The 24049-nt window shown below is 37.0% G+C and overlaps 1 protein-coding gene across 5 annotated transcripts in view; it reads left to right on the top strand.

The window, feature by feature from the left end:
* KLHL13 (kelch like family member 13) overlaps positions 1-11984 on the top strand; it is a 125268-nt gene extending 113284 nt beyond the window's left edge. For all 5 annotated transcript variants that reach the window (XM_015561425.1, XM_015561426.1, XM_006759871.1 and 2 more), the window contains 3 exons: positions 808-1603; positions 8090-8203; positions 10401-11984. In XM_015561425.1, coding sequence (XP_015416911.1) covers positions 808-1603; positions 8090-8203; positions 10401-10888 — 1398 coding nt within the window. In that variant the 3' untranslated portion in view covers positions 10889-11984. The remainder of the gene's footprint in view (positions 1-807; positions 1604-8089; positions 8204-10400) is intronic.
* The last annotated feature ends 12065 nt before the right edge of the window (positions 11985-24049 follow it).

Consider the following 24049-nt stretch of genomic DNA (forward strand, 5'->3'; position numbering starts at 1 on the left):
TCCCAATGTGAATGCTTTTTATTTATTTCTCTTGCCTTCCATAACTATGTTGAATAAAAGTGGTGAGAGTGGGCATCCTTGTCTTGTTCCTGATTTTAGAGGAAAAGCTTTCAGTTTTTCACCATTGAGTATGATGTTGGCTGAGTGTTTGTTATATATGGCCTTGCTGTATAAGAATAAGGTATTATAACTTTTCTGCTAGTGGATCTTCTAGCTGTGTTACTTTTAAGAATCATGAATGAAAGGAAGATTGAGATGAATTATAAGAGAATAAGCCTCTATTTTATAAAAATATCCATCTGGCCAGAGTTTTACTAATATTTCTTGGGGGAGGGAAACACACATTTTTCAGGAGAGAAAAATACAGCAGGTCCTTGAATAATGTCGTTTCATTATAACATTGGTGAGATGCAGTAGGAATTGAACTCTTGTTTATATCAATTAGCTTGTGGTAAAATTGGTTTCATTATGTGTCTTTTCACCGCAGTTCCAAGAACCTATTGACAATATTGAGGACTTATTGTAATTATTTTGACTATAATCAACTAATAACATTGTTTCTTAGAGTAACTTCTAACCTACTGATTTTGAATGATTATGTTTTTAGTCACCCTTCTACTGGATTAGGTAAAGTTGGTTTGTGAATTTTCTTTAGATCATTAATGTATTTAGTTACGAATCTTTATTAGCATCTATATGGACAATAAAAAGCATCATTTATTCTTCTTCCAGAACAGGTATTTATGTTATCCGGATGTGAGTGTCATGGAAGTAGTCATGTTTTAATTTTTTTTATTGGCTTAATAGGTCACTTTAGACAATTGTGTTGAAGTTGGGCGGATTGCCAACACCTACAATCTGACAGAAGTGGATAAATACGTTAACAGTTTCGTCTTGAAGAATTTTCCAGCATTGCTGAGCACTGGGGAGTTCTTGAAACTCCCCTTTGAGCGTCTTGCCTTCGTGCTTTCCAGTAATAGCCTTAAGCACTGCACTGAACTTGAGCTCTTTAAGGCTACCTGTCGCTGGCTACGATTGGAAGAGCCTCGGATGGACTTTGCCGCAAAATTAATGAAGAACATACGATTTCCACTGATGACACCACAAGAGCTGATTAATTATGTGCAAACCGTGGATTTTATGAGAACTGACAATACTTGTGTGAATCTCCTTTTGGAAGCCAGCAATTACCAAATGATGCCATACATGCAGCCAGTTATGCAGTCAGACAGGACTGCCATTCGGTCTGACACCACTCATTTGGTTACACTAGGAGGAGTGCTGCGGCAGCAGCTGGTTGTCAGCAAGGAATTGCGCATGTATGATGAAAAGGCCCATGAATGGAAATCATTAGCCCCTATGGATGCCCCAAGGTACCAGCATGGCATTGCCGTCATTGGAAATTTCCTCTATGTCGTTGGAGGACAGAGTAATTATGACACAAAAGGAAAAACCGCTGTCGATACAGTCTTCAGATTTGATCCTCGATACAATAAATGGATGCAAGTTGCATCTTTAAATGAAAAGCGCACCTTCTTCCACCTAAGTGCCCTCAAAGGATATCTGTATGCAGTTGGTGGGCGAAATGCAGCTGGTGAACTTCGTAAGTTTCTTTACCTTGAAATTCTTGTCAAATAAAAAAATAAACAGTTCTTTAACATGAAAGACAAAAAAATGTAGTTAGGGTTACATTTCAAACTGTTGTTTTTTTAAATATATTTTTATTGATTTTTTAGAGAGGAAGGGAGAGAGATAGAGAGTTAGAAACATCGATGAGAGAGAAACATCGATCAGCCGCCTCCTGCACATCTCCTACTGGAAATGTGCCCCCAACCCTGGTACATGCCCTTGACTGGAATCGAACCCGCGACCCTTCAGTCCGCAGGCCGACGCTCTATCCACTGAGCCAAACTGGTTTTGGCTCAAACTGTTTTTTCATAGAAAATATCAGAGGCAAACAGTATGCCTTATCTGGGCATCTATTATTGGCCATGGTACAAATTATATTTTATAAATTCATCAATATGTTGCAAAATATTCGATTTGCACAATATGTATGGTTTTCATCTTGAAGGTTTAATTACAAAGTGTATCCTGCTAATTTAAATTATAATAGAATCTTGGACAGAAGTTTGACATGTTCTCTAATTTTTCACTTTTAAAAGCCCATATACTATTTTACGGAACAGGTTAAAATTATTCTTTACAGAGCACTGATTTTTATTGTGTTTTTTTTTTCTTTGACATAATCTGTTACCTATCAGAGACCACATAATAAGATAATTTTCTTTATAGATTAAATGTACAAAGTTCAATATTATCCAATGTTTATTTACTGTGAATATTATAATCTGTGACTATTAGTTTTAAAAATAATTATCTCTTGGTGAAATACCAGTTTTCTTCACTGTAAACTGACCTGGTAAACTTTGATGGTCATTCTTTTTTTCTTCTAACCAAAATTGGTCATATGTACAGTTAGCATAGCAGTACTTTGACTATATAAATTAAAAGCAGAAGGTCTATTTCTGTTATTTTAGATAAAATTGGAATAAGATTGGTGTTCAAAGGGAAGTAAGAAAAACCACATTTTATATCATGCCTTTCATCTCTGTCATGACCATTGTTGTTTGGCTTTTCCCCCCACCCCTCTTTTTTATTTTCTGTTATAGTGTCCCTGTAGTTATCCAGTATTCCAGGTTCCCGAATGCTAGGAAAGTTTAAGATATTGCCTTGGGATAAATTAAGAGTAATTATGAGAATATTTCTCTTCAGTAGTCTAAGAAATAAAAAGTAGTTTAATGGATTTGAGAGTAAGCTATTTATCGGAGACAAAAATAACAGCTCTCAGCTCTTATACTTTTCAGCTTATCAGGTCCTTATTTGTTAGTGACATAGTCTTAATGGTATTGATCTTTCCTACCCAGTTTTTTCCTCCTTTGTTGTTACAGTGATATTTTTTTCGAAGACCAAACTTTCTATATTATTGGACTAGGCTCCATGACAATGAACCACACAGGTTTCCCAATATATTTTAATAATTAGACTTTTAAAAGCATTTGAGATGTTAGTATCCTGAGGGTAGAATTTCCATTTTAGTCGCCTCAGTCAACCCATACACATTATTTTCATGTTATTATATTATTTTAAACTTATGGTATCTAGAAATATCCACAAGATACAAGCAGTGACTTGGCACTTTCTTAGAAAAATCATGAGTCTAAGACAGGGGTGGGCAAACTTTTTGACTCGAGGGCCACAATGGGGTCTTAAACTGGACCGGAGGGCCGGAACAAAAGCATGGATGGAGTGTTTGTGTGAACTAATATAAATTCAAAGTAAACATCATTACATAAAAGGGTAGGGTCTTTTTTTTTAGTTTTATTCATTTCAAATGGGCCAGATCTGGCCCGTGGGCCGTAGTTTGCCCACGGCTGGTGGGATAATCTTTATGAGTTCACAAATTATTTGTCATCAACTTTGGCAGTCAATGGTCATTTTGAAATAGTTTTTTTTCTCAAAGGAAATAGCTCAATTTTTCAGCCTGTGCTTGCTTGTTGATGTTATCACCCCTGTTAATATGAAGCTATTAAGTTTTCAATATATGCTCCTCATATTAATTAGAGGCCTACTCTTCTGAGAATCTATAATCTTTAAGACAGGAAGAGTCATTACATACAACCAAGAAGCTAGAGGTTTTATTTTTCTGACTTGTTCCCCACCCTGCTTGAGCTCTTCCCATGTTATACTTAGTGGAAAACAAGGAACAGACTACCCCATTGGGCAAGTGTCTGGCTTCCTTGATCATGACTTTTAGAAAACACCTCTATATCTTATTAAAAATGATCTGTGTTTCAGTTTGAAAGTGAAAAGAGACATTTAAAGGCCAACTATTTGATATTCTTTCCCTTTAAAATCATCTCCTATAATTTATAGGTAACTAAACTTTTGTAGAAAATGATTGCTTCCCTTAAAATCAACATACCCAGCAAATCCAGTCTATACTAAGTATTTTAAGTTAAAATATATTGGAAGTTTTTTTAAAAAATTATGTGATTGACTTATCAAGTGCACTCAAAGTAAAATTCTTGATTCCAGGAGAACCTTCAGGCCAAAGGAGCCATTACATAAAACAAAGAAGCAAGAAGCTTCATTTTTTTTTCTGGACCCATCCCACTCCCTTAATGTGCCTCCTGTGCTAACCGCAAGTGGGAGCAATAAGTGAACTGTCCCATCTTGTCACATTCTTTACTATTGATATAACCAAGCCTGATGTAACCTGCCCTGATCACATCCCTAAAGAATAGTATCATTAAGTTCTTCTGGATTCTGTTAATAATGTTTCTCTTTGCAAAATTTAAAAAAGTATATGTGTCAGTTCCCCTCTCTAATTATCTTGGGCCCATTGTTTTTGCATAATAGCAGATTTGGGTTCTAAAGAAATTATTTTTTAAATATATTTTTATTGATTTCAGAGAGGAAGCAAGAGGGGGAGAGAGAAACATCAACAATTTAACAGGTTCATTAATACCAGCACATCAATTATAAATAGGCAGTGATTATGAAAAGAAAAGTGACACCATTTGCAAAGCATTTTAGATAATTTTAATGCATTTGGCCTTTTAAGTATTTTCATGGAGTGCATGGTATTAAGCCCACAGTACATCAAAATGATACTACTATTGTGTGTATGAGCTTGGCATTTTGCTGAAATATAACTCTTTAGAAACACTGCCTTACTTTGACATCAGGTACAATGGGAAAGTAGGAGAAGCATAAGAATAACTGTCACTTAAGTGAAAAAGGAGTCAGTTATTTCTGGCATCTTTCAAAATTATGTCATATAAGCAATCGATCTTCTATTGAGGTTTTTTATATTGAAGAGAAATATGACAGCTCAGATAGCTTTCACTTCAGTTAAATATTAATAAGTCAAGCTTTCAAATAATGAAATAACTTAATAGAAAACAAGTTAGATTTTTCAAATAAATGTATAATAAACTTACTGAAATTTATCAAATGCCTCCGTATCCCTTAATGGATTTAGGGTTTTCTTCATTAAGCAACAAATCACTAGCTGGCACTCTAGGATTCTAGAGCCCATCCCCCCCTCTATGGGAGCCATCTTTGTCCAAATGGTTTTCTTCAGGCCTAATCTCTTTCCCAATCTCCAAGAACGTCACCTTTTGGGACCAATTCTGGACTCCAGTAGAATCACCTGAGAAAATAAGATTCCTGGTAATATATGTGAAACAGCCAACCTAAGTGTAATTCTTTAGTTGGGTAAGGTCTCTAATTTATATACCAGGCTACCAGACTACTGGAGATGAGAGGAGTCAACAAACTTTTGTAAAGGGCCCGAAAAAAATCTTTTCAGCTTTGCAGGCTGTAGGAACTCTTCACAACTAATCAACTCTGCTGTTATATTGCAAAAGCAACTATAGGCAATTTATAAACAAATGAATGAGACTGTATTCTAATAAAGCTTTTATATACAAAAACAAAAATGTGAAATGCATAAAATTTTCATATATTCTCCCTTTGATTTTTCCCAACTTAAAAAATGTAGAAACCTTTCATGGTTTTATCTTGTGGCTCATAGAACAGCAGATGGCATACTGGATTTGACTTCCTAGCTGTAGTTTGCCTGACCCTGTTCTAGATTTTCCCAGTTACCTCATTACCAGTCCCAACTCTCATATGATGGAACCACTGCTTGTGGCTCCAACTCCTTGCCTTGCATCATCCCTTGTTTCTACCCTATTGAATTTGTGGCACTAAACTTGTAAATATGGAAAACAGAAATAAGGGCATGTATATATACTTTTTAATTAAATATATTCTATCTTAAACTGCTATTGACTTTACTAATAACAACAGCAATTCTGCATGAGGAAATTAGAAATTACATGATGGGAAGAGCTAAAGGAGATTGATTATTTAGAAGACACGTTTATAGATGATGAACTATTATATATTATGTTATTGGTGGTTAATAGCCATCTTATACTTAGGGACTTCTGTATGAGAAATTATACATATGTATAGATGGATTATATATGTATAGATGGATTGTTATATCCTCTATTAGGAAAAAAGTGCAATTAACTTAGTGACAGAAAAAATAGCATTATCTTTCTACATAGGTAAAATTTAATGATCATAAAGAGTGAGTAGTCATTCAATTTCTAGCTTCACTATAAAAGGGATAAGAGGAAACTAGTGGAAACTGCATCAGAACAGATTGAATTAGACATAAGGTAAGGCTGTTACACTCTAGAAATTTCAAAGTTCAAAGCAGAGTTCTTCATTGAAGAAAACACAGAACTACAGTAAAATCTGTCTTTGACCTCAAACAGATGGGAAAGATAATCTCTGGAAGTCTTTTAAATTTTTAAAAACCTTTTACTGACAGGATGTGTGATTAGACTCTTTTTTTATCAGCTAAAACTCTATCATTAATTACTTTGCTGATGCCAGGTACCAATCAATCTACTAGATTTTCTATAACTGTAGGGAGATAATAATATCCATTCAATAGGAGTTTGCTTGTCAAGTAGGTGCAAATCATGCTAAAGGCAAATGGAAATGCACATTTAAAGACATCAGTAACTGGAATTAGTCAAAACAGTACTGCAATATATGGCAGTTTTAGCTCATTATTAATTGTGAAAAAGTCCCCCCATCTTATTTGGGGGAAAGATTTTGCTACTTTATGGAAGGGTTTAGAAGAAATAGAGTTGTTAAGGGTTCAAGCCCGAAGCAGAGAACAAAACTAACAAGGGACTAGATCAGAATGAGAATTGTAAAAGCCTTTGGAGTAAGACTGAAAACTCAAATCTAAACTAAGTGAAAGTGAAATTAGTAAAAGGTGTTAGAGGAGAATTAAATACTTCACATAGTGAATTTGATGAAGAAATGAAAGTATTGAATAGAGTAGAAAAGTACTCTTTCAATTTCTCTCCAGTTTTGCCATGTTATTTCTTAAATAGGAAACCTTGTTCAAAGGATGATTCATCAGTTAGAATTTCATTTGGCTGCGAGTAGCAAAAACTTATTCCAGTGGCTTGAGCAAATAGCTCCACTCAGTAGACTTCCGCTTCCATTTCATTGTCTAGAACTATATTATATGGTCATCTCCAGCTTGAAGGGGACCTCACAAGTTGAATTTTATTTTAAATTTGGCACAGTGCTTCCCTGAGAGTGTTATGGTTCTGTTAGTAAGAAAGCAGGGTTAAGGGAGATAAGAAATTGGGTTAGCAACTGGCAGTGTCTGCAATAAATTGTATAAACTTTTCAAGTCAATCTAGACTCTGTGCTTTTAAAAAAGGCTCATATTTTCTATTTGTCTGGATTGTCATTGTTCTATTTTTGAGTTTATAACAAATTGATATTTAAATAAGTTGAGGTCACTTTTCTAAAATACTTTGTTAAAATTTATAAATTTATTACTGAGAGGAAGTATCACTAATAAAAATCTTAACTTCATATTATGCTGCAAATCATTTTCAAGTTAAGAGCAGTGTTGGCTGCAACAGTGTTGGGTATATACAAACTATTGGCTTTAATGTATAGTTGTAGATAAATTATTGTCAGTGTCCATTTTGTAGTCTGGATATGAAATAAAACAATAAGCACGAGAACATATACCAAGCAGTGTGCATACTTTTACTATCAACTTACAATTTTGCTTTATATCTATTAACCTTTTTTTTCTATATGGTATATAAACACGGGGGCCTAGAATTGAATTTTTTTCCCTTATGATTATTTTTTTCTTTTCTTCTCACATTTTTTAAAGTGGGAGAAATGTCAAATTACAAATATACAAGAAAAGAAATCCTAGTAATTTCTGCAGTGACAGAAATGTGTTAGATTATTACACTAAGTATCTAGTCTAATGTAACATGTAGTAATGGTTCAAATTATTAATATAATATCAATAAATAAGATGAGACCCCCAAAGAATATCTCATACCTATAATAGATATGTTTCAGTTAATTGGATATTATTATTCTTCCACCTAAAAATAATTAATTGTAAAATTTGAAATTATGAATTATTTTCTTCATTGTTTTTAAACAACAGCTACAGTAGAATGTTATAATCCAAGAACAAATGAATGGACCTATGTTGCCAAAATGAGTGAGCCCCACTATGGCCATGCTGGAACTGTGTATGGAGGAGTAATGTATATTTCAGGTAAGCACTTATGATTCAAGTCCTATTAATATAATACATAAACTTTTAAAATATAGATATATTATTGATTTTTTTACAGAGAGGAAGGGAGAGGGATAGAGAGTTAGAAACATCAATGAGAGAGAAACATCGATCAGCTGCCTCCTGCACACCCCCACTGGGGATGTTGCCTGCAACCCAGGTACATCCCCTTGACCGGAATCGAACCTGGGACCTTTCAATCTGCAGGCCAACGCTCTATCTGCTGAGCCAAACCGGTTAGAGCAATACATAAACTTTTAAATGTCATTATATTTCTATATAATTTTAATAAAATAATCCAGAAAATGGAAAATAAAAATATGATTTATGCTGAGTTTAGAAGATAAATGTATTTTGGCCACACACACATATATTTTTCTAATAAAAATTTCTGAACCAGCTACAGTTCGCTTACAGTGTCCCCATGGCAACTTTCATTCTCAAACTGTTGGTATTTAAATCATTCTTCCGTAGAATTTAGAAAAGAGTCTTATTTTAATGTAATGTTCACCTCTGGTATTGAAATTTTCTTTTGTTAGACAGGTTCTTATCATTTGGCTATGACACAGATTACCTCCCAGTGGTCAGCAAACTGGGGCTTGTGAGCCACATGTGGCTCTTTGGCCCCTTGAGTGTGGCTCTTCCACAAAATACCACGTGCAGGCGCACACGTACAGTGCGATTGAAACTTCGTGGCCCATGCACAGAAACTTCATGGCGCATGTGCAGAAGTCGGTATTTTGTGGAAGAGCCACACTCAAGGGGCCAAAGAGCTGCATGTGGCTCGCGAGCCGCGGTTTGCCGACCACTGCCTCAGACAATGTGTCCTCCTTTTGAGAGCCTGCCAGTGCCAGGCCAACAGTTACATTATGAGAACAAAGGCGTTCAGGTGATGTTTGTGCTCTGAGTCTCTGAACATTGCCCTATGAAATCTGCAATCAAGAAAGATAAGGGAAAGACCTGGATTTTGAGATTGGTAGGTTTTTGGTGTTAAATTTATGAGTAACTATGGGATGTCTTATATTGAGTCATCCAGAAAATCATACCCTCCACTAATCAGTCATTTATAACACCTATTTTCTGTGTGTAGATGCCATGCCATTATGAGAGCTCCAAATCCTCTGAGGAAAATGACATCTGGATTGTTCTAGTGGTGATTTGGCATAACTAGCATATATTGCATACATGGCCTTCATAATCAAGAGTAAGATAGGAACCATAGCTGAGTTTTCAAACCAAAGAACACTGTTTTGCCTTCTGATAATTCTGTAAAGTCTAAAAGTAAATTTAAAAAAAAACAAAAGAAAAAAGGAGTGATTTCCATATAACCACCAGATAGTGGAGCTTTGATATGATATAGCTGAAAATTAGTTTATTTCTCTCCCTAATCTTTAGAACATACAATGTGATTCTTTTATTATAAAGACTGATTTACTTGTGATCTAAGAATACACTTTGTGGATGATATCAATTCAATTGATCAGTAACCAATTATTGCACATACAAAATTCCATATATATTAAGCTAATTTTTTAACTCTGTAAATGTCCATGCTGATAGAACGTGTCATTACCCACCCTCAGCCCACCTACCAACAACTCTACAGAAACAAATAATTCTGAACATTCTTATAAGCTTATACAGTTGCACAACACTTTCAACTTTTCCAAAGCATTTTGATTTATTTCAATTCGTAGTCATAGTCACAGTCCTAATGAAATAATTAGCGTACATATTTTTATTTAGCAAGTGAGGAAATGGGCACCTAGAATTTAAATGCCCCAGCCCTGTGCTCTGCCCACAGAGGGTGCCTGCTAAAAACATTAGGAGTGAATAATGCTTTGTAGTTGGAATATACGGCAGACCCAACTCTAAAAGGGACAACTTTTTTTTTTTTTTCATTCAGTAAAGCCTCTTAAATCCTATGGGTCTCTATTTTACAAAGTCATTGCAATAATATAAACTATATTTTTGTTCTTTAAGAAGATGAAAATGTTATTTTCTTTTTAATCCAGGGAAAGTATATAGAGAGGACAGACATTTATAAGAATACTATTCATAAGCTATAAAATGTCATAACTGAGGCTAGAAGTTAATTATCTATGACAGAGAGCCTTTTATTTACTTTTGAGTTTTTGTAATTGTTTACCTCATGTCTATTGTTTTCATTATTTAGGAGGAATTACTCATGATACTTTCCAAAAGGAGCTCATGTGCTTTGACCCTGATACTGACAAATGGATTCAGAAGGCGCCAATGACCACCGTCAGAGGTCTGCATTGCATGTGTACAGTTGGAGAAAGGCTCTATGTCATTGGTGGCAATCACTTCAGAGGAACAAGTGATTATGATGATGTCCTAAGCTGTGAATACTACTCACCTATCCTTGACCAGTGGACCCCAATTGCTGCCATGTTAAGAGGGCAGAGTGATGTTGGGGTTGCTGTCTTTGAAAATAAAATCTATGTGGTTGGTGGGTATTCCTGGAATAATCGTTGTATGGTAGAGATAGTGCAGAAATATGATCCAGATAAAGATGAATGGCACAAGGTTTTTGATCTCCCAGAGTCCCTTGGTGGCATCCGAGCTTGCACACTCACAGTTTTTCCACCTGAAGAAACCACACCATCACCTTCTAGAGAGTCCCCTCTTTCTGCACCTTAAGATCACCCCTACAACTAAGATGCTGTAGTCCTATCTTTGCAATGTGTCATGATTCTCTTCTTTTGCTGCCCCCTCTTAAATAGCGTATGTTAGGATTAGCCTCCAGTAATTGATGCAGATATTGGAAAAAAGACAACATTGATGTTATTTGTGCTGTTTGTTTGGCTTAGAGTGTTTATAAAGTGGTAACAAAACCCATTCTGGAAATGTACCCCATAGAAGCTGATGTTTAACATACAAACAGAAAAAAAAGTTATTGTCTTTAAAATGTTTCTTCAGTGCTTTTTTGATGCTGTGTACTGGGTATGAGGTATTTGTCATCTTACATTAGAAAGCCCAATAAATCACATTGAAGGTGGATTGTAGTAAATATACAACTGTGCTAACTAGGCTTCAAGTAAAAAGTTTTCCTTTCATCTTGATTGTAAAGTGTCAAAGGGAGGCAGCCTGCTCCAACAGAAACAATAGACAAAGGTTGCCAACTCGCATGAGCTACCTCCCTCTTTTCATAAAGCATTTTTGACATATCTGTCAACCCACCTGTCTATGTGGGTGCATTGAGAATATATAACGTTTCTTAGACGCACAGGAGAAAGAGTAACTGAAATTCACCAATATTAATTTTTAAAATGCAGCATGCCCCTCTAATTATAAACAAGGGTTGGGAGTTTTTAAAGTGTGTATAAATACATCCACACACATAGAAATAGCAAATGCGAAACTTTAGAAATTGAATGGCACGTCAAATAAATGTAAAAAAAATTGTTTAAGAAAGAAGCTTCCATTAAGATGGGAATTCAGTATGTACATACTGAATGCACATATGTAGAGTCATGCTGAATTAAGTGGATGAGGGCTGGAAATTTTGAGCAAAAAAAATCTGTCACTTGGCCCAATTGTACCTTCCAAAACTGTAAATTACACCTTCTCCTTTGCTGTTGAGGTAACTTCCATATTGTATGTATTCTGTATACTCTCAGTTCATAAGGTTATTTAGCACAAAGTAAAGCAGCTTCACCTGGCAAGCTGCTTTTGCTCAGTGAATTCAACTTCCATGTTTTATCTTTTTGTTCAATAAAAAAAACATTTAATGTCATTTTGGCCTGAAGAATCTCATTGTTGTCTGATTTGACTTCCTTTTATTAAATACTCCCCCTTTTTTGCCATAGCAAGATTCAAATGAGCAGAACTCAGAGCACTGAACAGCTTGGATTAATTCATATTAATGACTCATTCAAGGCAAAAAAGAATGATTTGACCAGATCTAACCTCATTGGTCAAAACACATTGCTGGTTGTCTTTGAGGAATTGGTTCATGGCAGATGCTAATTGGCTCTTCTTCATTCCCACAGGAATAATGCCAGATATGTCTAAATTATAAAGTCAGATTCCCAGATCATCAAAAAGATCCATCTTGCTTAATGAGAAGGGATTGTGTAAAATGACATAAGATATTTGTTCTTGAGCTAGGATGACAAATGAACAATGTTTTTGTAAAAGATTGCTTGAGACTTATGTTAGGGCCATGTGCATGATCTTTTCTACTTTATCTGAAAATGACCAGATTGAATCTGAACCAAACTTTTCAAACCATAGCAAAACAACTAGAGTGTTGCCAGATTTCTTCACCAGTGGGTAATTATCAGTGCATATCTCACCACCTCTGTCTTGAATTAAACATAATTAAGAAAAAACAGTTTTCCCATCAGTGTTACTTTTGAATGTTGGGAGAAGCCTGGTATGATTTTGAAAGATCTCCTTTGGCAAGATAATTCTGAACTGAGAGCACCTGGTCTAGTGATTTCAGTTCTCTGCTTACAGGCAGAGCAGATTTAGCCATTTGCACATAGTCAACCTCTGCCTAAAAAAGGAGAGTTTTAGGACAGAATGATGGTCCCGCCACAGTCCAGGGCGGGTGTTCTTGGTCAGGCAGCTCTCCTCCAAGCAACAGTGGTTCTTTCCATCTTGTGGCCTCTTCCGGCTCTTAGTTCCTCAGCATCCTCTCCATTCAGTCAGCAGAAGAAAAGTAGAGCATTGCAGGTGTGAGAGCTGTAGGGGTCAGGCTTGAAAGAGGCATGCATCACTTCTACCCATATCCCACTGGCCAGAAGTCAGTCTGTGGCACATATAAACACAAAGGGGACAGAAAAATATCAGATGACTGTGCCCAGAAAGAAGAGGAAATTGGGTGGGTGATCTGTTAGCAGTTTGCCACAGGGAATAACAGAGCATACACAATTCTCTTTGACAGCTTACCTTTTCTGCCTCCGTGCCATATGTTATTTAGAGTAGCAATTAATGTCACGCAAGTGCTATTATTAGACAATCCCAACAGATGGTAAATTGTTAGGCATTTTCCTTCACAGTGAATTAAACTATTTTTCTTTATGAATAATGTCTGCCCGTCATTGGTTGGCTTTACAAGCATTTCTCACATTTGCCTTTCTTAAGTTCTTGATATATTTGAAAAATGAATTATAGATATATTAAGCCCCAAAAGGTTCATAATTTTCCTTCTTGGTTGAGGTTGGTAGGGTGGGAAACATAAAGAAAAAATCTACTTTGCCTATTTTTAGAATCATAAAAAAAATTCATCTGACAATCAGGTTTTTCCCTGAAAAGTGAAATTATGACATGAAACTATTTCCTAATATTGCTTTAGGGGCTTTTAAAAATATATAACTACGTAATGTTTTTTGGAAGTTGCTAAAATAATTCCCTCATGTTAGCCCCTGAGAGAGTGCTCCACTGGGCAATTAAGTAGTATTTTATTTAATTTGTTCAGCCACGTGACATTTTGTCCATATTAAGGGCCTTCATGTACCCACCCCCATCCCCCAAGAAGAGTAAGCAGGCTTTCTTGCGTGGAAAGTTGGTACTGCCTCTAATTTTATTCTTGGTTCTTGTGCCTTTCCTTTTGTTTTTTCATTTTCAAGCCACTAAACCTCAGATTTAGTCCTTCCCACGTCAGATGGCTCTTTCGGTGTGTGGGGAGGAAAGTAAATGTGAAGCAAGTTCACAAGGATTAAGGGTATTTTGTTTTAAATTGGTCAAATAGTGCAGAATTTGGAAACTCTTGGTAATTATAAAATGCAAAATATAGGAAAATTGAAAAATACAAAAATGAAGAAAAACTGTCATTTATCTTCCCCCACATCAGGATAATTATTGGTAAATGAGTACATTATTTTTACACAATTATAATTTTAAATCAGTATAATTTTATACACAGTATATATACATCAATGCATTAATTTCTGATACAAAATATATCAATGTGATATTTAGAATAAGATTTTCTAACTCATGTATTAAGTGAGGTTTAACTACTAAATGTCAGTATAAAATATTAAAACATTAATGTGGTCAAATTGGATATCTGCAAGATTAAGTAATAATGATACCAGGCTTTTAAAATATTTATTTCATCAGTGAATCTAACTGATATAATTCAGATCTCTGGGTGGCTATTTTATTTTCTACTTAAATTTAGTGTTTATTTCTGTCTTCACTAATGATGTCTTACCAAATAATAGTCAAATGCTTTTTCACCTTGCATGTCTTATTTGGCAATGTGACTAAGATAAAAAAAAACATTGATTTAACAAATGAGAATAAAGGCCATAACTCTATCAAAACAAACAAACAAGAAACATTACAACAGGGGTTGGCAAACTTTTCTGTAAAACAACAGTAAATATTTCCATCTTTGTGGGCCATATGTTCTGGCACAGCTATTCCGCTTTGCTGTTGTAGTGCTAAAGTGTAGGCAATATGTAAATAAATGAAGGTGGTTGTGTTCCCATGAAACTTTTGTTTTACACTGAAATTTTAATTTCACATAATTTCTATGTATTACAAAAGAAACACTTTGATATTCTAGCTAAGATTTCTGGTAGATTTTGTCATTTTGCTTATGCTTCTCTATCTGGATCATGCTAGAGGAATTGAGAGGGTTGCAAGAAAAGCATGGCTGCATTTGGAAGGCTTCTGGATGCATGCGTATAAGTCCCAAGTGTCCACCAATTTGGGGTCCAGACTAACATACATGGGACAACTGACTCAGGAGCGGGAGGTTTCCAAGGACATGACAATGTCAGGTGCTGTGGTGTTGGGCTGTCATTATACTGGTCCTGTGTAGTGGGCAGGGGAAGTCATATCAGGGATCTGCTCTTGAGGTACCTGAAGTCAATGAGTTGCCCAAAAGAGTTGCCTCTTGTACATGCACTGTTAGGAAGCACCCCATCTTCTGCCTTCTTCCTCATGCTGGAAAAATCCCCTTAGCTTTAAATATATGTACTGAAGTATTTAGGGGAGAAACATCATAAAGCCCATAATTTAATTTAAAATATTTTAACAAAAATATTAGATGATGCAAATATGACAAAATGTTTGCAATTGTTACACATAACTAATGGGTATGCAGATGTTTATTGTACTATTCTCTCTACATGTCAGTAACTGTGAAATTTATATTAAAAATAAAATGTTAAATGAAAAGTCTTCATTCCTTGTAAACAGCTCTGAAGTTGAAGACTTCCTTGCACAATCAAAATTGAAAGAAAAATAGCATGATCAGCTTTTGTTTATAGTCATTTTGCTTTTGGCCTCACCTTAGACTAAGAGGCACAACAATTTATTCAAATAGGTGGAAGGACACAGCAATCTAGTCCCCCTTTCCTACTAACCCCTGATGACTTTGATCTTGCCCTTCCTAAACTCATTCAGACCTATGTGGAATATATAGGACTCACATTGTTCTGAACATAAAATAACTAGTAATAAATTCGACAAAAGAATATCAAGACCACTATGATGACAACCACAAAATATTACTAAGAGAAATTAAAGTAGATAAGACCAAAATAATTGGCAAAGATATGCCATATTCACAGATTATAAAACTCAAATTGCTTTTTTAAAAATTAAATTTCATTGGGGTGATATTGGTCAGCTTGAAAATAGGTTTCATGTGTAAATTTCTAACTTACAAAATCTGTGTATAGCACTATGTGCCCACCACCTGAAGTTAAATCTTCTCCTGTCATCTCATATTAGGTCCCCCTTCTCCCCTCAACTCACTCCTCTGGCAACCACCACACTGCTGTTTGTGTTCATAAGTTTCAGTTTTATATTCTGCATTAGAGGCCCAGTGCACAAAATGTGTGCACTTTCACGGGGGAAGGAAATCCCTCAGCCTGGCCTGTGCCATCTCACAGCACGGGAGCCCTTGGGGGATGTCCGACTGCTGCCGAGGCAGGAGATGCTCCCGCCATTGCTGCTGCACTCGCGAGCCGTGAGCCCAGCTTCTGGCTGAGCAGCACTCCCCCTGTGAGAGCACACTGACCACCAAGGGACAGCTCCTGCATTGAGTGTCTGCCCCCTGGTGGTCAGTACACATCATAGCTACCGTCGTTCTGCTGTTCAGTCAATTTGCATATAGCCTTTTATTATATAGGATGAGTGAAATCATATGTTTCTTAGCTTTTTTTTTGTCAGACTTATTTCATTTACATAATCTTCTCAAGGTCCATCCATGTTGTTGTAAATGACACTATTTTATCCTTTCTTATAGTATTCTATTTTGTATATGTACCACATCTTCTTTATCCAGTCCTCTATCACAGGGCACTTTGGTTTCCAAGTTTTGACCCCCTTGAATAATGGTGCAAAAAAAACATAAGGGTGCATATATCTTTGCATATAAATGATTTTTTGGGTATATACCCAGGAGTGGGGTTGCTGGGTCGTATGGTAGAACAAATAAACGATCCAATCAAAAAGTGGGCAGAGGACCTGAAAATACATCTTATAGTATTCTATTTTGTATATGTACCACATCTTCTTTATCCAGTCCTCTATCACAGGGCACTTTGGTTTCCAAGTTTTGACCCCCGTGAATAATGGTGCAAAAAAAACATAAGGGTGCATATATCTTTGCATATAAATGATTTTTTGGGTATATACCCAGGAGTGGGGTTGCTGGGTCGTATGGTAGAACAAATAAACGATCCAATCAAAAAGTGGGCAGAGGACCTGAAAATACACCTCCCCCAAGAAGGCATACAAACAGCCAATAGAAACATGAAAAGATGTTCAACCTAATTGGCAATTAGGGAAATGCAAATTAAAACTACAATTAGATACCACCTTACACCTGTTAGAGTGGCCATTATCAACAAGACAAGCAATAACAAGTGTTAGAGAGGTTGTGGAAAAAAGGGAACCTTCATTCACTGCTGGTAGGAATGTAGACTGGTATAACCACTATGGAAATTGGTCTGGTGATTCCTCAAAACATTAAAAATAGAGTTACCATAAGACCCAGCAATCCCCCTTCTGGATATCTACCTGAAAATTATCCAATGTTATCCCAGTCCACATCTCTGCAGATCCTAATGAATAGTGGGTGGAAGTCCCAAGGAGCCAGAGTCACATCTTTTTAGGGGAACAGCTGAGAGGAGTTGTGCCTGGTGCCCAGGCTGCGCGAAGACCACTGTAGAGGTGGCGTGTTACACTTGTTGTCCCTCGAATGCAGTTCTGCCCAGGAGAAATGTAATGTGAAACACAAATGCAAGCCATAAAACCTTTACTCTCACCAAAAATGGTAGTGAGGAAGCCGGGGGGAGGGGGAGGAAGGGGAAAAGGATGGGGTGTTCAGGAACAGGCTACCGCGAGGCTTTATACCATTATGCCAAAGAATTTTTATTATCTTTTCAGAGGACTCACTTTTATTTTAGCCTCAGGTAAGATCCCCCTAAGCAGGTAACCCACAAATGTGAAGGCTTCCCAGAGGAAAGGCAGTTGGCCTGACCCAGGGACCAGGTGTAGACAGTTATTTAAAGATTTCCAAACAGCTAGATTGCTAAGGGAGTCTCTTTGCTTGAGGGACACACAGGGCCATTATTGATTGGCTGCCTCCTGCATCCCCCATACTGGGGATCAAGCCCGCAACCTGGGCATGTGCCCTGACCAGGAATCAAACCGTGACCTCCGGGTTCATAGGTAGACACTCAACCACTGAGCCATGCTGGCTGGGCTCCAAAGTAAGTTTAAAAAATTATTTTAATTTACTTTTTATTATGTCTATATGTTTCACAACATAATACTCATCACTACTCATGGGTAAGAGACTCAGATATTTTCTGTTCTATTATTTTCTGTTACCACTTAAATTGCCTGTTGTGACCCTAGAAACTTATTTTATTATCTAGTAAGGAAAGGCAACTGGTGCTTTAAAGAGAACTGGACTGGAGGGACTTTAATATATTTTCCTGATTAATGGTCTTTAAAAATTAAAGGGGCTAAATTGGAAATATGGCAAAACAAAATAACATTCATTCATAGCCTCAGTCTTGCTCACTTTGACTTTCCTGTCAGCAGTTATAAAAGAAGTCAGACAATCTGTTTCTCCAGGCTACAAAGTTTCCCAGATAATGGCCTAGGCTTTATCCCCCTTGAGATACACACAGGTGTAGCCTGGGCACTTAGCATTTAAAAACCCCAGTGTCCTTATCTGTAAAAGGGAGCAGGTAATGTAGACCTTACAGGTTGTGATGAGGGTGAATGAGACCCTGTATGTGAAGGACCCTGCATGTTCCTCAGGCTGAACTTTACCTGCAGGCATGATTTGTCAATTCCCTACCACTTGTATTGTTTAACACCCTCTGCAGCACATTTAGGTGACTTGCTGGACCTCTAAAATCATTTGAGTTTGTTACTCTTGGCTAAGCATAAGGCTCGGGGCAAATTTGGCATTTAATTCAGGTCGTTCTCTTTATTTTTGCTGGTCCTAGCACTGTGGAAGTCACTTAAGTCACGCAACCTCAGACAGGTTATTTAAATTCTAAGTCAAGCATGTCAAACTCATGGCCCGCAGGCTGCATGTGGTCCACAATGAATATTTTTGTGGCCCAGCCAATATAACAGTACGTAAGAAACATTTTAATAAAAATTTAGGTTGACCAGCCGCTATGATGTGCACGGACCATCAGGGGTCAGGGGGCAGACGCTCTGACCAGTAGGTTAGCTTGCTGCTGGGGTCTGGCCGATCAGGACTGGGCGAGACAGGCTGGACATGCCCTAGAGCCCTCCTGTGGTCCCTCCCTGGCCCCAATTGTGCACTGGTGGGGTCTCTGGGCCTGGCCTGCACACTCTTGCAATCTGGGACCTCTCAGGGGATTTCAGAGAGCTGGTTTCGGACTGATCCCCACAGGCCAGGCTGAGGGACCCCACTGGTGCATGAATCCGTGCACCGGGCCTCTAGTTATTAATAACAAACTACGTTTGCTAATGACTGATTACTATAATCATGTTGCATACATTTTCCTTCCATGCCTTACACGCAGGCACACCATTTCTCTCCACTAATACTAGCAGCGAATATTTTAGCAGCCGGTTGCCATGTTATTAGTCTTGGACTGACTTGTTTGGTGTGTGCAACAGGAAATATTTCCCTTTTGGAGAACAACAAAAGTAAGTTTATTTGCTTTACACTTATTAATTTGTGCAGTTATTCAGTGTCTGGTAAGTTAATGTTCAAGGAAAAATATTGATTTTTATTAAAATGTTCTATTACTTTATGTTAACGATTACTCCTTTATTCAGCCCTTTGTGTTCAGCATGCCTCTATCGAAATAAACCTACGTTTCTATGAAAATTGAAGCTTTTGGGGGTTTTTTTGCAGCCCACATAAGCTTAAACCTTGTTTATTTGGCCCATGTGAGCCTTTGAGTTTGACATGCTTGCTCTAAGTCTCGTTTTCCTCATTAAAATGGAAATAATACCTGTCCTACCTGATTTTCTAGTTTTGTGGGAGGATCAAAGGAGATACAGTTTTTCATTGATTCATCATTCATTAATTCATTTGGCCAATATTTATTGATCTCTGTATGTCCCAAACAGCAGCCTTGCCCATTGTTTCCAGGAAGCCTGCAGTGTTGAGGAAGACATACCTGAAAAAAGGTGCTGTCATTGAGACCATGCCAAGGGCTGTAGTACCAGATGAGGGAGAGCAGGTAGACTGATGATAGGGGCCAGAATTCACTGTCAGTGATTACTTGGGTTGTTTTGTGGGAGTGGGGCCTTATCCGAAGAACAACATTGTGGTGCCAGAGATAATGCTATCAAATCATCCTCTATGTAACTCTGCCATGGTAACTCTTTATGATGTCTAATACCTTTTTCTTTATATACTCTAAATTATCCTCCCTTCTTTACCCCCACTGCCAATATTTCAGAGACATTAAGGGGTGTGCCCAAGGTGATTTATCCAGGCAGGAATCTTCCCAGCTGCCTTCTTTAGGCACACATCTTTTGTTTTATGATGGGTACTCTATTTTATGATGAGCATATGATATAGCAAAGGATGGGTGGGGTATGAAGTGTTTATTGCAGTACATCATGCCCAATATCCCCCAGAACATGAAGCTTCTGATGCTTTGGGACATGACTGGCTCGAGTTAACATTACCTGGCCCCCCTATGATTTGTACTTCCAGAGCTTGTCATGTAACACACACATCTTCTCTTCATGGCTTTTGATGGTACCACTGTGCCCAGTTGTTCAGCTTCTCCACTGTACTCTGTCATAATTAAGCCAGGCAAGATAACAACCTAGAGTCATGATTAACATATTAATCAGCCTCCCATCATCTGTACTGACAGGGTTTCTCATTACTAATGATGTGTCACAGGGTGATTCTCCAGAGATGCCCAAAGAATAGTAAGTCTAATTTTGGCAAGCGAGCAATGACAGATTTGGCTTCATTCATCTAGGGAATGATCATAAGTAGAAACAAAACAAAAACCCAAACAAACAAAAAACAGACACACAAGTACTAAAGTAAAGAAAAAAACACACAGGTACTAAAGTAGAGGTGACCAAGATGTAAATTGAGGGCTCCCCATTACTAAACCATGAGATTTGGATGTCTCTGAAATTATATGAAGGCATTTCACAAAATAACTGACTGGTACTCATCGAAAGTGTCAAAATGATGAAAGACAAAGAAAGGCTAAAGGACTATCACAGACTGGAGGAGGCCAAAGAGACACAACTATTACAATATGGGACCTGGATTGGATTCTAGAACAGAAAAAGGGACATCAGTGCAGGAAACCTGGTGAAATTCAAATAAAGTCTATAGTTTAGTTAATAGTAAACCAATGTAATTTCCTGGTTTTGACAATTTTACTCAGGTTAAGGAAGGTGCTTACATTAGGGGAAACTGGGTAAAGGGCATATGTGAACTCTCAGGACTACTTTTGCAATTTTTTTCTAAGTGTAAAATTATTTTTAAATAATAAGTTAAAATAATCTGAAATATATAAGCATAATCTTACTGGATGACACGAAATGGATAAACTGGTTATATTGAAGCTAAACTCAGCATTTGCTATGGGACATGAGCCTGGTCCATGTTTCTTCTTTGGCCTTACAAACCAGTCAAATGCGTGCAGTGAGAGGCTTAGATTAGGTGGAGGGATAATTCTGAATGAGTCCTATGACCCTAACACCTTTGTACCCCAGTTTCCTTATTTAGAAAAATTAGGATTGGGTTCCATTTTTAAGAACTCTTTAAAGTTTTGAAATTGTATGGCATTACTTCTAACAACTGTCAAGATGGAGGAAACTCAACCTTGAGAAAAGCTGAAACAGGGATGTGGAAGAGGGGACAGCTTCTTTAAAGGTAGCAGGACTTTGCAAACATTGTGGAGATTCTGGTGTCTAGTGAAAGCCCTTTCCAATATAGCCAGAGCTAGTCCTTGTTGGATGTTGGGGATAAGAGATGCTGGGAGCAGATTATGAGCAGGTCAGCTTACACTGTTGGAAATGGTAATGGAGGATCTCTCCTTTGGGTGTCATTCATTCACAGTATGCCTATAGACTTTTTTCACACAGAGCCACATTGTTGTTGAGGAAAGTGGAAAGCATGTTAATTATAAGTCATGTTTTATTCTAGAATTGTTTATAAATAATCTTTCATTTTTAAGATGAGGAAACTGCAGAGCAATAATTTTCTATGGCTTTGCCTAAAAGTTACAAGAATTCAGTGAAGTGGGTTCCTCATCTGTTGCATAAACTAATAGTCATCATTGGTCAAGGGGTACATGCAAGATGAGTAAGTTCTGGAGATCCAATGTACAGCATTGTGACTACAGTTAACAATATTATTCTGTATACTTAAAATCTGCTGAAGAGTAGATCTTAAGTATTCCAGTCACACACAAAAAACAGTAAAGAAAATGTTAACTGTGAGGTGATGATTATGTTAATTAGCTTGATTGTGGTGATTGTAGTGTCAAAACATCAGTTTACACTTTATTTACTTATTTTTTGTTAATCCTCACTGGAGAATATTTTTCCATTGATCTTTAGGGAGAGTGGAAGGGAGGGGGAGAGAGAAAGAGAGAACCATCAATGTGAGAGCGGCACATCTATTGGTTGCCTTCTGAATGCAACTCAATCGGGTCTGGGATTGAGCCTGCAACTAAGGTACCTGCCCTTGACCAGATATCAAACCCACGACCCTTCGGTCAGCAGGCTGCCACTCTATCCACTGAGAAAATCTGGCCAGGGCAAAGTTTACACTTTAAATATGTAAAATTTCTATTTGTGAATTATACTTCAATAAGGCTGGAGGAGGAGAAATATACATTCAAGCCATTGTTGTTTTGCTCTTTGCTATTCACCCTATGTCCCTGAGGTGGTTAAGGTAGAGGTGACTGGTATTGCATTTTACAAAGGAGGGAAACATGCTTGAAAACATTGATCCATGGATCATACAAGAACCTATGTGCACAGGAGGTCTATGAATTCTCCAAGAGGGAGTGCTCAGTGGTAGTAAGATATGTTTGCATATTTCCCCCAATTGTTACCCCTGGCTGGGAGAATGTTATCATTGGCTCACCATTTGAACATTTTCCTGTTTAGGAAGATTCAGACTTTTTAGAATATCAGCCTACTGCTTCTAACTGTCCCAAGTTCTCATAGCTGTCTTTTCTATGAAGCCACAAAGGATAAACCTATTTTTGTAAAACTTGGCATTTTGAAAGAATTAGCAGGGTAATCAGGTGAAAGTAATGGAAAATGTCATCATTTTATAATATTACTGTTAAATGTAATATTTTGCAAACCCTTTTCTAAGACCACATTCTACTTGATTTTCTGTGTTAAATTTTTAATTATTAAAATCCATATTTCCTCTTGATAAGCTTTATATTTTAGATGCACAAATCCAATCCCATTAAAGTCTCTTGAACTCAGGTTTTTCAAGTGAACATTTAGTTCAGCACATGTTAATCTCATTAAATGAATAACTGTGATTCCCTAGATCAGTGGTTCTCAATCTTGGCTGCACATTAGAATCACCTGGGAATCTTTTTAAAAGCCTGATTTCTGGGCCTCATCCTCTGGAAATTCTGTTTCTTTGTTGCTAATGTTGTGGCCCCACCCCATAACAAAGAAACAGAATTTCCAGAGGATGAGGCCCAGAAATCAGGATTTTAAAAAGATTCCCAGGTGATTCTAATGTGCAGCCAAGGTTGAGATCCACTGCCCTAGTTCCTTTGAAAAGTAAATTGGCAGAGAAAGATCTTTACTTCAGGGTTTTGATTGCATTCCTGTGGCTAATTGCTCATCGCTAGGAGGCCTCAATTTGTGCATATGCAACTTAGTGTTCCTACTGAAGTAGCACCTTTTTTTTTTTTGGTAGAACACAAAGGAAGAAATGACCTGGGTCCAACAGCTCTTTATTTAAAATTTTTAATTGAAATATAATTGATATATATCATTGTGTAATTTTAAGGTGTACAACATGTTGACTTGACACATTTATATATTGCAATATAATTACCATCTCTATCAGGCCACATAGTTATAATTGCCTTTTGTGGTGAGAGTAATTATGATCTAATCTTTTAGCAACTTTGAAGTTGATAATACAGTATTATTGTTTACTATAATCACTATGCCAACAGCCCTTTAGAAAATATAGCCACGATTAGATAGTTGCAGGAAATCATTTGTGGTAGGCCAAATGCTAAGATGGCTCTCCAAGACTACCCACCCTAATCCCCAGACTGTGAATATGATGACATATCTGCAAATGGGATTTTGCAGGTTACTAATAAGTTGACCTTATGATAAGGAAATTATCCA

This window comes from Myotis davidii, unplaced genomic scaffold (genome assembly GCF_000327345.1).
Source record: "Myotis davidii unplaced genomic scaffold, ASM32734v1 scaffold177, whole genome shotgun sequence".
Lineage (NCBI taxonomy): Eukaryota > Metazoa > Chordata > Mammalia > Chiroptera > Vespertilionidae > Myotis > Myotis davidii.